Here is a 17,632-nt window from a genome sequence, read left to right as displayed (position 1 = left end):
TGCCCTGAATCAAAGAAAAATTTATTGAAAATTAAAAGACAAGTACTTCAAAGCTCTTGAACAGTAAAAAAGTTTTCAGCTTCAGATTAAACAAACAAAAAAAGTCCTACAGTTCTGTTTAGTACATGCAATATGTACAGTCAAAAGTGGACAAAGCAGCACAGTGAGAGCCACAAAACTAGATTCTCCTAGTTTGTGTGTCGACTCTTTAAAAAAAAAAAAACTCACCTTCACCTTTGACAAAATGTTTCGCCGCGAGTTTTGGGGGTTTTTTATCTCGGGGTCAATCACTAAAGTTTCAACTGCAGGGTTTTTTTTTTTAGCAGTAGACTATATGACAGAATTACTGCCATTTGTACATTACAAAAGAACCATATTCATTACTTTATCTCTCTCCTGACATTAAGATTACAATAATTTAGGACTTATAATCTATACATGTAAGAATCTTTTTGTAGTAACTATTCCTTTTCTTATTAAAAATCTAAATAAAGGTTGCCACTTACCTAAATTTATCAGACAGAGGCAGAAACCTATGTTAATTATTAATCTAAAGCAAAGTATATCTGGATTTTTGGTGCCAATTTACGTTTTGTTGTTTTTTTTCTTTTTTAAACTGAAAACAATGAGAATATAACTCAAACACTAAAACATCATCCTTTCATAAGAAGAAACAACAGGTGAAGTGGCACTACATGAAAAAAAGACCAGATAATGTAAATGACAAACCACATTTTCCATGTTTTATAATTTGCATGAGCCCCGTGCTCACTAATGATTGGTCCCGATGAGCGAGGTATGGATCAAACGTTTCATGCAGTAACAAAGATTTATCACAGCCCCGAACACAAAGAAACACATTAAAACAAAAACAAAAAAAATGAAATGCAAGTCGTCTAACACCTTTCTACACCGAAGACCCCTTATAGTGCACCGTCCAACATCAGAGAAGTACATTTAATTGTAATATCATCTTCTAAGGCACAATTACTTTTATTGTCATATTTTCTGAAACGCTACTTTAGAACTTTGTCGCTTCATTATCTTCTCCCGTACAGGATACAATTTAATTATTTTCAACCAACTGCAACGCAAAAGCCAAGACAACTCACCATTACATCAAAACCACCCTGAAATGAAGCTATGAATGAACCTCACGTACAAACGTCACAGAGTGCTGCTCTTCATTCACGTCGACTACAGTTCTTATAACAAGGCTTGAACTCGCTGAACACATTGTAACCATTAAATAATGAGATGACGCGAAGGAGGCGGAAAAGAAAACGAACGCCTTGTTTACTGTAACCGTTCTGACACAGGACGACGGCGGCGGTTACTGCTTGGAGGTGGGGGTGTCTCCGGCGGCCTTGCCTTCTTTGTGGTCTACCTCGATGCCGTCGTCTCCCAGCTCCCCCTCCTCTCCTCCCTGGAACATGTCGTGGGTCCACTTCGGGCTGCTGCCTCCCTTTCGGTAGACGAAGCGCCCACGGCGAGTCGGGAAAGATCCGCGGCCCCTCCCGCGATTATCGGCCCAGGTTTTTTCACCGTCGCGGTCGTCGTGCTGGAAGAACACGCAAAGGTTGTTCTTTTCATACATTATTTTTGATATTTTTGACAGATTTTACATTTTTTAACAAACAGACAATAAAACGAAAATGCAAAGACACAAGAAGTCTCCCAACGACTATTCGTGAAATCTCCACCTTTACCTCATTTAAAAAAAAGCTTAAAAAAAAAAAAAGGTTGAAATCTAATCAAACCTGTGAACACCTGTGATGTCTGCTCAGCATTTCATTCCCATCTCTGTAGTTATTCTTCTTGGTGGTTTTACATTGTATTTTTATTGTATTTATTGTATTAATAATGTATTGTATGATGTACACCAAGGTTATAATATCACAATAATCACAAGCTGCAGCCTTAAACTCTTCTGTAATGTACAATAAATGATAGTTGTGCTGATTTATAATTCTTCTTGTTTATTAAAGTATAATGTTCAGAGCTTTTCATACATCACATTTCTGTCTTAAATTGAGTTTAAACCTGCAAACATTTCCTTGTGAATTCATTAGTGTTTTAATAGACTCACCAGGTAATACTTCCTGCTCTTGGGGGTGTATTCAGGGTCCCACTCCTCCTCTGGGGGGCGCACCGGAGGATTCATAGTGGCAGGGTTTCCATTGCTGTTGTTGCCAGGATAGTTCCCCCTGTTCCAGCCTCTTCCTCTGACCCTGGGAAACTAGAATTGGAACAAAAATGCATATATTTCAACTTCAGTTGTTAATTCTGTGTCATATGTGATATTCTAATGTCTAATATCATATTCTTAGATGAGCCTGGGGAATGATAAGGAAACCAGCACACAAAAACAACTAGGATTCACAAAAAGGCCATACTGATGGAAGTCAGGCATTCGTTTAGTGATGAGATGAGATTCCACTGATTTGCGCTACGTTACCTTAATAAAAATCAGGTAGTGCATGGAATAAGTATGATAGAGTGTCATCATTATCATCATCATCCACATTATGTTCCTTAGCATTAGGAGGAAGGAACAGAGCAGAGAAGTGAGGTCTACTGTGATGTCATTAGGACAGAAAATTGTAAGAAGATGATATGTCAGTAGCTCACTGAAAAACATAAATCCAGCAGGAGAGACGAACAAAGGGCAGACAAGGACTTACAAATCCACGGCCCCGGCCTCTCTCCATGTTGTGGCCCTCGTAATCGCGAGAGCCCCTGTCCCCGGGCCCGCTGTAGTCCCGAGGCGGGTAGCGTGAGTGACCGAAGCCCTCCTCCGAGTGCTCCATCCCCTCCCCCATGAACTCTTTACCTCTGAAAGGTGGGTAAGGGGATGGAGAGGATGAAGATGAAGAAGAGGATGGAGAGCGATCCCGCTTCTTCTTTCCCTTCCTGTGGACAAACAATAGACAGTGTCATTGGAACAGAAGACAAAAAAAGTGAACTGAAGCAGGTTAAGTTTGTTGCATGGTTACCAAGGTTTAAAGAGATCAAATAGCTGTAGTTTTCACTTCTCTCTCTTTTAATTTATTATTAATTTCTTGATCATCATAGTTAATAAAGATGAAAACTTGCACGTTCTGTAATTTAAGACTTACTTCTCAAAACTTGACAAAGTAACATGAACTAAAAACAGTAAATTCAAAAATGGACAAAATTCAACTCTTATGGACTAACTAAACCTAAACTTACAGTAAAAAATAAGTTATAACCTTCAACTCAGGTAATATTTCAAGAGGAAACGAATCACAGGAAAAACATATTTATAGCTTCTGGCAGAATGTAAATACGTCAGTGTAATCCTAACATATTCAGCCAACTTCTTCACCAGTACATTCAGACCATTTGGTTTATCCCACAGGCATGTTACGGCACTTAAGTCCTGCCACAATGTGCTGAGCTGTGATCATGGGCATTTCATCTGCGGCCTCAAAGCAAGGGCTAACTGCTGACCTGTAATGTTTAGACTCTGTTTGGGAGACGGCTATGGCTTTGGTTCCACTCCTTTCCCTCTTGTTCTTCTTACGCCTCTGTTTGTTCTGATCCACTCTTTCTCAGCTGTACTTGAGCTATGCTTTGTGTGGTAACTGACACATGCATAATTAACATTTCCTTTTAGTGCTTCACATAAAACTGCCCATAGATAAACCAAAAAAATGCTTTAATGTCACTGATGTTGCAGGCAGCCTGTTAGTGTTAAAATTTCATCTATGAGAGAACTATGCAGTGATGGTTATCTATCACTGATTGATGAATATACAGCTCTGGAAAAAATTAAGAGACCACCAGTTTCCCAGAACTAAAGTCAGTTGAAAACCTCAAGCCATCAAACAAAGAGCAGCTTGAATTTTTTACATGAGTGGCACAAAGCAGCAAATAGCCATGTGAAAACCAAGCTTTATGAAAGCTATGACGGAATATCAGGGTTATTCTACCAATCTACCACTAATTTATGAACTCTTGTTTTATTAGAATTAACCTCAAGTTCTAGCTACAAAATGTCTTCTTTACATAATTTCTTATTTCATTATTATCTGGAAAAACACATTGGATATTGGAAGAAATGTTAACAGCAGTTTCTAAAATAGGTATTTTTCCCCAAAATACACATATAAATAGCAAAACCTACATACACTATTTAAAATAAACACAACTGTTTTTCTCCTTTCCTGTCATAGCTTTGCATCTCTAGAAACAAAGGTAACCATGCCAAACACAGACTGAACTTAATCAGCCCTTCAATCACTGCCTCCAGTCTACACGTACTTGGATTTCTTGTGGTGTTTTCCAGGTTTCTCAGAGGACCTCTCTCTGCTCGGTCCTCGGGAGCCTCCTGGGCTCCTGCCGCGCTCCTTCCCAGCAAACCTCTTACGTCTTTCAATATCCAGGCGAAGATCCATCACGTCACCTTTGAACTTTTTACCTGGATCCTGTAGTGATACGTTCATTAGTTAACACCAGTGGTTTTCAACAATGTTGGGCAATTTTTTTTTTTTTTTGAAAGAAGTAATCAAGCTCACATAGTTCCATAGACTGATAAATGCTATTCATTTGTTAAACATGACAAAGTCTGCAGTGCAGTACAAATTCTGATGCACAACATGTAAAGCTCTGTGTTCCCTCTAGTGGTCAAAACAGAATGTGGATATTGAGTTTTGCACAAATGCAGTGAAACTACAGGCTCAGATTGGGATCGATAAGATTTTTAAGCTTGTAAAGCAATATTCACAAAACTCTGTAAACTTTGACAATAAATTTGAGTAAGTTTGTGCATGTCGAGAACAGATTGGTTGAAATAAATTAAACTTCCATGAACATCTGTGGAAAGACACAAAGCAGTAATAGTTACCACAATGTCATTTAAAGTAGGAATTCTGACCCCTGAATCTGGCTGGACAGTGATTAAGCAGAGTGCAGTGGTCCAATCAGAGGGTACATAGTTCTGTCGTCTACTTTTCTGCTGCAGACGGTTGAATATAGTTTTACTATTTCCACTTTCTAACATATGCAATTTTTTCCTACCTACTCAAATCTTTTCTACATGAACACAATCTAAACTTTCTCATGCATAAATATCTTGCAGGTTTTCAACTACAAACGTAAGAGTTATTTCCGAACGTTGCTTTACAAGCTCGAACTCTTAGTGACTCTAATTTGAGCTCATATAAACACCATGTGCAGCTACAACAACATTACAAGAATGTTTATTAAAATTATACTTTTCACAAAACAGCTATTGATGGAAACCAGCGGCATGCATATAGCATTTAAAATAAACTCAATTTCACAGTTCTTTTGTGGCTTGATTTTTGTCTTTTTAGGAAAAATACTTACAAGGTAAAGGCATTGATAAGCGTCCCTTGAGATGCTTGGACTCAGGATCTTAATTCACTTCCTTTTAGCCTTTGCTTGGGTTCGTACATACCCAATCAATAACCATATCTCATACGCTGGGGGGTTGCTTGGCACTTACAAAACACAATTGGGCTGTTTTGATTTAGAAATATGCATCCTTTGAAAGAAAAGCACAAAGCTGAATACTGCTGCTTTGGATCGTCACATTTCTGCTTGCTCCAAATACGTCAAATTTCAAAAGGGCTGGTCACCTTGTAGCTCGTCTCCTCCATATCCTCAAACAGGTGAGAGTGCCTCTTAAAGGCACTGGGGGAAACATCGATTCGCCTGAGAGAAGATAAAACAACAGTCAGTCAGTGATAATGTTTCAAGTAACTGACTGTAGAATGGATCATTGCTGAATGTGAATATGTTCAGAAAGCTTGAAAAAGAGGATACCTGTGGATTTCTGGGCTCTTCCTTGGCTTCATCATTTCTGCCTCTGCAGCTTTTCTTTGGTACATGGCAAACCGCTCACTTAAAGTCATGTCTGATGAGTGGAAGTGTTGAGCTGCAAACAGACAAAACATGAGCCATTCAACAAACAGGAGCATCAAGTGTCATAAATAATATGTTCACTGTTTTAAGGCACTGCAACAATTAATACATTCATAATAATTTAACTCTCCACAGACTGTCATCCTGTATTCCTGTAGTAAATGGACAGAGCCATCACAGATCATACTATACCTTTAATGTAGTGCACAATTGAGACTATGTGCTGAGCAAACAGCTCAGAAGGGCTGCGACGAAGCTGTGCTGTTTGAATGTGCTGGAAAATGGAACGAAATTCTGCATCTTTTTTTGATGGATTCAGTAGATCTCGGGACAAGAGACGATCTTTAGATAGGGACGAGCTAAGAGAAAGAAACAAGTGGACAGCAATGATGATTAATGGGAATGAAAGCGGTAGCTGTATGGAGGGAATATTACAAACGTCACTTTCCCACTAGAGCGCTGAGTGGCAAAAGGAGTACTACAGCAGTACTATATGCATAACACTTAATACAGGAAATTATGAAAACTAAAACAGACAGTGATCGTTACTACTTGGACATTGCCATGTGGCTTGGTACCAGATTTTGCTGTTTATCAAAGCCTGAAGGTATACAAAAGCCCTCCCAGCTTGTTGTCCTATTTCCCCACGTTAAATAACTTAGAAAAATGGCGCAAAAGAATAGTGGACTTACAGGCAGCTGACTGTATCAAGTATTAAATTTAAATGCCTATCAAATGTTTTTTGTCCTGGCCCTGGTCCTATGTCATCTGAAAATGGTTATAATGTAACAATATATCCTGTATAACAAAATTGACAGTACTCTGTTTTTGTCACTTTTTGTTTGTTTGTTTTTTTGTTGAACGTGTGTTTCTGTGGGGTTTGTTGTTTTGTTTTTTTTGCTGTTTTTTCTTGTTTGTTTTTTTACATTTGATTTTCATATTTTTATTGATATATGTTCTTACAACTATATCCTGTTGTACCACTGTAAAATGTTTAATGGGTGAAAAGAAAGAATAAATAATAAAAAGTGAGTTACAAAAAAAAGAAAAAATTAAATGCCTACATAAAAATAATCTAGTTTCCAGGAATCTAATTTTTCATTGTTGCATTCCACATCAACACTGCCAGTAAGTTGTGTTTCTGCCACTCTGTATAATAAAAGTAACGTCACATGCATACCCTCTATATCTACTGTGAATGAGTGGGAGGTCACATACCTGGGCATGTCATCAAAGGAACTGATTTTGGTTTCAAAGTCCTCCCTCGATGCAGACAGACGTACAGGTGAGTCTCCACGAGGAGGAAAGGCGCCAGGAAACAGTGGCCTGTCCTTCTCTCTGGAAGATGCTGGAGCAGGGGACGGACTCCTTTTGGACTTTTCCTTCTTCTCCTTCTTCTTCGCTTTCTCCTCCTTCTTGGAGCTGTGCTTGCGGCCTCGGTACACCTCTTCCTCCATGTGATCTATGGGCTCTTCGTCTTCGGCATCTCTTCGACTTTTCTCCTTAATCGTCGGGTAGGAAGTCGAGTAGCTCGGCTCATCCCCCCATTTACCAAAAATGTCACGTGGTGTGAGAGTGGTTTTGATTTCACCGTCATCATCAATGTCCCTCTCCTTCAGACCATGGGACTTGAGGAACTCCTCTTCTCCAGCTTCAAAGAAAGGCATGGTCTTGTCTTCCTTGGAATCACTGAAGGATGTGGATGACAAGTTGAAGAGTTCTCCGGACTTGCTGCCTTTCTCCGACTCTCTATCTGCTGAGCTCTGCTCCTTCTCACGACTGTTGTCCTTTTCTGCAGCCTGTTTTTTGTTTTTATTCTCAGCCAGAAACCTGAAACAGATTGCCAAACTGAGTTGTAATTCCCGTTTCACTATGTAGATATCCATTAGACAGTTAACAACATTAATCAAATCTGAGCAGAACAATAACCTAAAAAACAATAAACATAGTGATGCCCATACTCTGAATACACCTCTAAATGAGTCTTAAGATAATGTAGTAATATTTATTCCTCATCTCTCTGCTAAATGTGTGTGTATTAAATTTGAAACTTAAAAAGAGCAGCTTTAATGTGGTTTACCTTGTCTTTTTTCAAAATAAAATATGCAGAAAGAATTGCTGGTTTCATTTACTTAAAGCAGCGTATGACTTTCATCACAAATTTTTTTCCTACACAGCAGAAATTTCGCTGTCTCTTGGTGAGTGCTGAACCCAAATGTCACATTTACCTCCATCTACCAACTATACTCATTCTTTAAAACAACCCTGGTGGACTGTATAATTTTATGTTGTCGTGATATGGCTCGTTTTCTTGCTGAATCTGTGAGAAACGCTTTCACTGATCTCCATCTTTGTTGCTGCTGTGTGGAATTCCCATTCCCACAATGCACTTTGCGACAAAATTTCCAAAAAAGGCCAAGTGACACTTCAGTTTGTTATGTAAACAAGCGGACTGTGTTTATGAAGAATCATCTTTGAAGTTCTTCACTGTGAGGGAAGTGATTCAGGTGTGTAAGCACAGAAAGACTAATGGATTAGTGATAATTAGGCTATCACTCGGGTTCTACAAATTTGAAAAAAAAATTGTGATGACAGTCATACACTGCTTTAATAGATAGACTTGGTAGTTTTAGATTAGTCATTGTCAGCATTATTAAGTACTGCCCAATCAACATGGTGTTTTGATTATTAATGAAAAGCTTGTTAACTTTCTGTATTTAGATGACTGTCACCCTTGTTAATGTAGCAAAACATCAAGATTAAATGAATCAAATACCAACTGTTTGCCAACCAAATATCCCAAAATGCAGATTAGATAGGAAGCTTTTTGCTTTGTAAAAATTATTTACCCTGAATGTAAAGAGAACAGGATTTACATTGCAATAATTATACTCACGCTTAAACACCACTGTCTTAAGATGGACGTCATACAACTTCCAAGACAAAAGGCGGCTACATTTTCAATGCATTTAAATGAGGACTTCTATGTATTCCAATTTAAAATGAATTCTTCCAAGGATCTTTGAAAAAAGGCTAAACATCTTTGAAAGAAAAATTACATTTGTTAAGAAAATCATAAAAACTTAAAAATCCACATTAAACTGTTGGAAAAATAGGATGCAGACATACTTCCTGAATGCAGTAGAAATTACACTCTTGTCTCCCTCTTTGGTGTCTTCCTTAGAGAAGAATCCAAATCCACTGAAAGAGGCAGTTTGCCCTGACTTGGTGGGGCTCTTCGCTGGGGGGGACACGCTGCCGATGGTTTTCCAGAGAGGTCCTCCACTCGTGGGCCCTTTGCTCTCAGCAGCAGAGGCAGTGTCGTCTTTCTTAGCAGCAGCTTCTGGACTGGTCCGTTTGGGACTGGTGTCATAGTCGATCCATTTCCCTCCAGACGCTTTCTCGATAGCGCTGCCGTCAGCTGCGCGGCCAGATTTCTCTGATTGGCTTTCTGATAACTTGTCCTTAGAGTCCTTTACGCTGGGCTTGCCCTTGCTGCTACGATGACGTGATGACGACCGGGACCTGGAAGAGTAGCTGGAGCGCCTGGAGCGCCGAGATCGGCCTGAAGACGAGCGATCAGAGTAGTGGGACCGGCTGCGGCTGCCAGAACGCTTTCTAGGTGTGCGGGAGCGTGATCGACCCCTCCTTGGGCTGTGCGAGTGGTGATCCTGGTCATGGTGGCGATCATGCCAGCCGCCGCCACCCCCACCCCCACCACCCCCACCACTCTGCCAATTCGACTTATAGCCATAGCCACCTCCTCCCCTGTTCTGGTAATGACCACGTTGGTAATAGCCTCGGTTTCTGCCACGGTAGTGGTAGGGCCTCCGGTAGCCTCGGTTGTAGCCCCTGAACCCACCTCTGTTGTTCTGATAGTCCCTGCTGGGGTAGTTTCTGTAGGATGGGGAGTGAGAACGAGAGCGGGAACGAGACCTAGAACTGGAGAAAAGAAAAGAGGCAAAAGAAACTAAATTATGAGAGGGATCATGTCAGCTGGAAAAATCAAGGGAGGTGCTGACTTACAAACATATTCCTCTTTACAGAACACCAGTATCTGAAGGCTGATTTACAACACTGTGTTTTATTAGAGTACAACAAAGTATTGTTCTTACATTTTCACACCGTCATTACTGCTGATCATTTTTTCATTTCGTTTAACAATGAAATGTAAATAACAATGTAGTTCCATCTATCTATCTATCTGGAATAGACAAGACTTTATCATTGTGTAAGTAGCACAATGAAATCTATCAGATATAAATCTACAATCCATCTGTCTCTTTAATTTCATACTGATGTAAACTGTGAATTCCACTGTAATAAGAATTAGTCACACTAGTAGTAGTAAATAGTAGTGTAGTAAAATTAGTAGCATGTAGTTTCATTCTTCTTCCCAATCAATGGATGAACGCTATGAAATATGTTGGTGTATCATTGTTGAAATATGCATTATCCAAAGCAAATAGTGTTTCATTTGTGGAAAACACTCAGACCCTCAGAAGGCTGTGTTGGTTCATAAACCACAGTTTTGGCTGTCAACAGAATACTGGCAACTCAGCATCTAGCCAACAGGGGGCAATATAACCTCAGTTTCAGTATCTCTTCTGTACCCAGACAGCTCATTTGACTGCCAAAGGGCCTCTGCTTTTTTATTCATGGTGACTTCGAACAGAAATGAAATATTGTATCACACGGAGCATACACTATTCAAGTCTTTGTCCAACTTTCAGCAAACAAGCTATGCGTTATGTACAAGATTTAAAAAATAATAATAATCTAGAATGGCACCTTAATAATTACACTGAATCCTTACATCTACAAACATGTAGCTTCTTTTCACACATTAACTAATAGCTAACCGTGTTCTAGTGTCTAAGCCAAATGTAAAGGAGCATGTTAATCTGGAGAAGGGATGATGCGACAAACGATGACACAGTTTTAACACTGCTACTGTCCTGATGGCATGTAAACAACAACAAAAAAAACACCTGCGAAGACATTCTCTGCTTACCCCTCAGACTTTTTCATTGGAACTCAGAGAGTCCTGGACTCGGCCTAGATACGATACTTTCCCACAAACAGGACAGTGTCTCTTCAATGAACAGTATGTGGTGGAAAAGGAAAAGTACATGCAGAACACAATCTGACTCAATCCACCAAGGGAGGAGGGAGTAAAGGGGAGGGAGATATGGCTTGGCCTGGATGACATGCTCCCAACTCCCTTTTCAAGTGATTGGCTTACACCGTAACAATGGCCTTCCGGGAAAATGCACCCCAACAACTTACTCTCTGTCTAAAAGTGTGTTAAACACAAAAACAGATGCAATGTAGGAACTAAGCTGTCTTGAAATAACTAAGAAATAATATTACAAAAGACAATTATAATGGTTAAATACGGGTTTAAAATGAAATGAGGTCAAACAGCCTATTTGTCTATGTGGAAACACATGCAAATAAAAAAGAAATACCACGTTCTCCAACAACAAGGAATAAACTCTGCTGACATGAAATAAAAAGTTCAGGTCTGTATTTATATTTTAAAGATCATGACTCTTTTATACATTTGACACAACTGCACCACATTATCTGACATATTTAAAAAGTGATCTCAACATAAGGTGATGTCAATTTGCATTAGCAACACACGATAAGCGAAGGGTGTGTAAACACACAACTGAAACACAAATAGAGAAGGCTAACAAAGCAGTCAAAGAGCACCACTTGAATATTCAAAAACGGACTCAGCTGAATACGATGAAAAAAATGATGAAGAAAATCCTGCTCAGGATATATTAACTGAAGTCATGTAAAACACAAGAAGGCACAGGATTGGTATTTACCTATAGCGACGTTTCCTGGATCTTGATCGTGACCGGCTTCTCGAGTGAGATCTAGTGTAAGATCTGGATCTGGACCGAGACTTGGACCGAGACTTTAATGGAGAATCTGGAGCCTTTGACATGGTTGCACTGAAGCACCGTTCCTTAAAGAAGAAAAAATATCAAATTATTATAGAGGATAAAGTTAACTCACTTTTTTATCCTAGTGGTGTTATTCGGTCTCTTCATTTGACCCATCCTAATACACACACAGTACCTAGTATTAGCATTAACACATAGCACATATTAAGTGCAGTGAGCTGCCACTGAAGGCATTCAGAGACCAACTCCAGATCTTCACCAGCAGAGGAGAATTCAGTGGAAACCCATGTGGAGAGAACAGGTAAACAACACAGAGAGTTAAACCTGGAACCTTGTTGCTGTGAGGCAGAAGTGCTAACCACTACGCCATCAAAGTATAAAGTTTGGTTAATGGTACTGTTCAGTTTCTGTTACAAAATGAGACCAACACCAAAAGCTAAAGGTTAAAATGTTGAGAAATAATGAATGAAAAGCAAACACCCGGTACGCACAAATCAGTGAGGACTGTACAGCTACGCAGTTCCGGACATGCTGACAAGCTGAGACCAGGCAATGCTTCTGACATTCTGTCACCTGTCATCAAGACCCCGTTACCTAGCAGCTGACAAATCTGCCATCAACAGCCCCTAAAGCCCCACATGACCTTGAACTGTCAAAAAAAAGGTACATCAAGACCCATGCCGTAATAAAACACAGAAGCCGACATTGCGGAGGAATAAGGCCTGAGACAGCTGGAACAGCATGTAAACATGTGGACATGAGCCAGCAGCAATATGACACAGGTTGAGCAGACCTTCTGTGCACACAAGATGTGCAATCTGCTGCTGAAGACGAGTGGAAGCTGGAAATTCACAGAGACTTTCACCCAGACAGTGCAAGTGCTCAAGGACACAAACTTCACAACAACATGATAAGTAGGGACATCAGGTCAGACCAACAGCTCTGTGGGTATCAGTGCCAATTGTTCATCAAAGTAAAAGAAAAAATACTGCACGACACCAAAGAAATGTTATATAAAAGTGAAATAGAGCTGCGTATGATACAGTATGCGAGACAATCACTTCATATTATATTCTGTCAGCTATTTTGTGCCACAAATAACACACTTCTAAATGATTTTTTTCAGCACTTGGACAACACTTTCAAGTATGGAATGTTTTCTTTCCGTTATATTTCATCTATATTATGAGCCTTAATTTGGAGTTACAGTTTAAAACTGAAAGTATGCCATATTTATTTATTGTTTCATAAAAACCAAAATTGTATGGTGGGCCTATAGTCATTTACTATACAGTTACCTCCCTTGAAAAAGAGATTTCATCTGAAGGGACTTTCTGGTTAAATAAAGGTTAAAATACAACTAAAATACTTAAGTTACAACAATATATGTTTAGCTTCAATGTTATGTTGTCATATTCCAATTTTAGATCTATATTCATTTTGTTTGCAACTACAGTAGAAAAGTCTTTACATAGCTGTATATTAATATTTTATATTATTCTGTATGCTTGATTGATTTCCAGGCAAATTTTCAAAAACTTTTATGGCCAGGTATGATATCCAAGGAGCTTTTATTTGTTGAACATACAATTCAAAATATAATAAGAAATGAGCCTTTCCTTGTAGGCATTTTATATAAACTATTACCTAAACCACTATTTTACAGACCCAACAACTAATCGACAAATCAAAAAAATAACCAACAGTGAACAGTGGTTAGTTACAGCCCTAGTAGTGTGGCCTTCAAATCTATTCTCTGCATTTCCTCTCTAAAAAAGGGATCAGACGCTCTGACAAAACAGTTGCCCTGGAGCTGCTTCAGTGCAGTAGAGCAAGAAGAATGCTTTTACTACAGCAGGGCCTTGAAGATTTTACTGCCGACCTGACTTTCTTTCTGGTCCTAATAATCTGTATTGTCAAAGCCCAAAAATTAGCATTTGATTCAAGGTTTGCCTAAAGTACGCAGTCAACTGAATAATAAAAGTTTGTCACCACATGCCTCTTTTGTTTTGAAGGGAAAACAGTAAATATGTCCCAACAATGGTTACTATGTGTCCACTGCCTGTCAAACTTTAATGCCGCTTCACTGTTCTTTTTTGTTACAAAAAAATCTAAACTAGCAGACAAAAGCCTCTTGCTGCTCCTAGTACCTGAACATTTAACCGACAGCTAACCTGAGAAATCATTTGTGCATTCCTTCGTCTCCCTCCTCACAAAATATCAACCAATAAATTTTGTATGGTTGAAGCAGAGAATGCTGACTTTAATAGACATAAATCTAATAACAAATGAAGGGCATGGTGGTTACGTAGAAGAGTCAGGGATGGCAAACCAAAATATAGACTGAATTCTGGGTAAATTATTGTGATTGTGGTATCACTTCAAACCAGTCAGCTCATTTCACTATAGCAGAAAACATTCAAAGAGCAATTTAACAGCTAGAAGATATAATACAGGAAAAATTCAGTTATGACATATCTGGAAAAACTAACAACTCTTTAGATGGTATTTATGATAAGTCTTGAAGTCAGGCTGATACTGGTTACATTTGTCTAAATCCCCATCACTTCATTTAACCAGCAGCTACTTCACTTATAAAATATTAAATCTTCCACAACACTAACAAACCGCAAGCAAACCACCAATTATAGTCTATATGCACATATCCTATGCTTTCCTGTTTTAGGACGGGTGGTGCCACTTTTTAGTTTACCTGACTGTTGCCATGGCAGCAAAGGTCTTGGTTACAGATTAGCCTGGGGGTAGTGCTCACAAGTCTGTCTTTATTTTTGTTTAACTGTCTAACTTGCATTAGACTAATATTAGAGCAAAACTGGGTCTGAACAGACAGCACTGTTCAGTTTAAAACACCTTTATGAAACCAGCTCCTGTGAAGCACCATCTCTATTACCACTCCCTAATGCAATAGCTCTGAAAAATACCCTGAAGACTTCATATATGTTCTGAATGCTAATTAGTGGGATGCATCACTGACTATCCTGTATTGTAAGACACAGACCACCAGCTCTCATTCTAACATTGTAACAAAAAGGAAGTGAAACTAAACATGAATAATTTCATGCTTTTTTCCATCTCACTATATCAGTGTCTCTGGGAGCACTGCAGACAATGGAGTGCATTTCTACTGTCTGCACAGTGCAAGCAATGCAAATATCTAATACGATTTCAAATAGCCAACTACATTTGTCCTTTGGTCTCTAGTTTTGACAATTCGTTTACCCATGAAATGTAGCAAAGCTGGTTATGTGGGTTGACATTATCTAACAAAGACACATTTTAACCGACAAACATCCTCCTCTGCAAATAACAACCCGGAAAGGACCACAGAAACCTTATGTCAAAAAAATAATTCGTAGCCTTAATACTTCAGATCTTCGATGAAGAAGCCTTAAAACTTACATTTTGTAAAATCAATACAGGACTCTAGAGTCGTGATAATTGGGAAAGAACACATTTAACCGCTGTGAACGTATCCGACTGAACCATGACCAAACATAATTCATTCATAGTCTTCAGATTCAGCTGAGCCAATGTCCTGACGCAAATGTCTGGTTGTCTGAAGGATATACTATTTCACCAACACAAGCCATATTCCAATGACACTAATTCCAATGTTTGATCATCGTGTAGTGTTCAGGTGTCGGATTCTGTTTGCTACAGATGCAACTGAATTACACATTGACAGCAAAGACAAACAGACGTTAAATAACACGACGAGATGACACGATAGATGCATGTAAGCAACTTTACATTCAGCTGCAAATCCAAAACTAAGAGTTAAACCAAAAGTAATTGAAAAATGACTGAAAACTGTCAAACACGAGTGTTAATGACAATTTACTTTCTGATATCTCAGTAAATCACTTTATAACATGAGCTTAGCTGCAGTGCGAATATAATTTGAGTCACAGTTACCTTTTCTGTGTTCACAAGTCCGGTCTGGTTCGTTTTTATCAACTGATAGTAGGGTAACCTTTGAGGCCAAGATTCCTGGTCTGGTCCCTCCTTCCTGGTTTCACTACACGGAGAGTAGTAAACGCTAAACGGATGTTAGCAACTTACGCTAGCTTATTACCTCTACTAATAGCAGCAATGCTACAAACCGGACGCACAATTCATTTAAGAAATGTCCGCTCTTCAATCTGTTGTGTTATTTTCCATTCTAAAAATCTATGAATAGCCTTACGAGTTAGCAAATAGTGTCAGTCGTGTGTTTTTGAAGCATCAAGGTTCATCGGTGGCTGCAGCTAACCTCCGAGATGGAGCCACGACTAGCTGTGGGTGCTATCTGTGCGCGATTGCAACACCCAAATCACGCGAGATTCCGAGGGAGTTTGGGTGTCCTTGGGGAGCCAGATCAGATTTCTTGCTTATAGTAGATTCAGGGTGAATCTATTTGTTTTCACGCTAAGCGACCTGTTGCTCAAGTGTTGCATAGTTTCCTGACCGGAGTGTGGCTACATTAATCCGCATGAAAAAATAATAATAATAAATCTGTTAGCACAAATTTCCATTCCTAGATAAACTGAGTAACACATGTTAAATGAGTTAGCAAGTTGATTTATCTTTTTGTTATTCTGTTTTGCGTATGTACGTAGCTTACAAATTCTTTGGCATCATATATACCACCACACGTCTCACATTTGATCCCAGATATATGAGGCTTGGAATAGTATTACACATGCATTATTATCATTGGTACTAGCAGTAGTTTTTCTAGGCCTGTTTTAGCAGTTTCTCGATTAAACAACAACAGTTAGTTAAAACAAATATGATCTATAATGCTGTGCAAAAGACTTAGGCAGCCTTTGGCTTTGTTGTTTTTACAAGGGTGAATAGAATGTTTTTATTTTTGACAAGTAATGTGCAGGAAATACAAGCACACTTTTGAAACACATATCAGAACTGCACAGCTTCTGCAGGTCAAGTCAGTATTTAATGTGACCTACATTTGGATTCAGTAAATCTTTAACTCTTGGGTTGGCTGTCTGGATGTTTTCTCAACTAAGCTTGTGTTATATTACACACCTTCAGAGTATCCCAGAATGTTTTATCCTTTCTATGCCAAGATGAACCCATATACCTTCGACAATATTCTTTTTTTTTTTTTTTTCTGAAATGCATTTTTGTTTTTAACAGTGTTTACATATTTACTCAGTATTCCAGTTGTACATGTATCACTCCGAAGATTGAGAAATACATACTGTATGTGTGGTCATGCACATTGAAAAATAATATGAATATTGTGGAAACTATATGGGATCATCTGAACAGAGAAAGGGACAAAAGACTTTAGTACATACTGTTTATGTTTTGCAGTTGCAGAATAAGTATTCAGATGTTGACTATAGTAGCAAAATGCAGTTAAAATAGGCCTATTACAGTAGAAGTACTAGTTTGGTTTGTCTGACTAATATCTGACATCATTAGAGTATTTTTAGTGAAGCATTGGTGTCATTGCTGCGTGTTACTGTTGTAGTTGCTGAAGGTGGAGATAGTTTGAAGAGCTTTATATCTAGTTCTGTACATAGGGATCAGGTAAATCTGACATTGAAATATGGGAAGTTTGGGGAGGAGAATCCTGATCTGGCGGAGCTGTATGCTCAAGGAGATCTGAAATGTGAGATGACTACACTGCTTTCTATAAGATGTCAGAAGCCAAAAAAGGCTGGTTTTATCTTTAACAGTGTGTGTAGAAACTTGTTATACTATTATTCACTGTGTAAAATCTTAATGTAGAAAGTAACCAAGGGTCTCAGACAAATGCAAAAAGT

General features: G+C 38.8%; 1 protein-coding gene across 2 annotated transcripts; it reads right to left on the bottom strand.

Moving 5' to 3' along the window:
- Nucleotides 1-16,171, bottom strand: thrap3b (thyroid hormone receptor associated protein 3b). 2 transcript variants are annotated; one of them, XM_030147116.1, is made up of 11 exons: nt 15,774-16,171; nt 11,757-11,899; nt 9,043-9,855; nt 7,132-7,743; nt 6,106-6,272; nt 5,815-5,926; nt 5,628-5,703; nt 4,288-4,451; nt 2,685-2,913; nt 2,090-2,239; nt 1-1,561 (listed from the first exon to the last, which is right to left on the bottom strand). In XM_030147116.1, exons 2-11 carry the CDS (start codon nt 11,876-11,878, stop codon nt 1,334-1,336), a joined length of 2,673 nt encoding a protein of 890 aa, XP_030002976.1. In that variant the 5' UTR covers nt 11,879-11,899; nt 15,774-16,171; the 3' UTR covers nt 1-1,333. The 2 variants fall into 2 exon arrangements, with proteins under 2 accessions (XP_030002976.1, XP_030002978.1); XM_030147118.1 differs by lacking the exons at nt 11,757-11,899; nt 15,774-16,171 and adding an exon at nt 10,928-11,057.
- Between the last annotated feature and the right edge of the window lie 1,461 nt (nt 16,172-17,632).

This window comes from Sphaeramia orbicularis, chromosome 11 (assembly GCF_902148855.1).
Source record: "Sphaeramia orbicularis chromosome 11, fSphaOr1.1, whole genome shotgun sequence".
NCBI classification, from domain to species: Eukaryota; Metazoa; Chordata; class Actinopteri; order Kurtiformes; family Apogonidae; genus Sphaeramia; species Sphaeramia orbicularis.
This window is presented reverse-complemented; position numbering and strand designations above follow the sequence as displayed.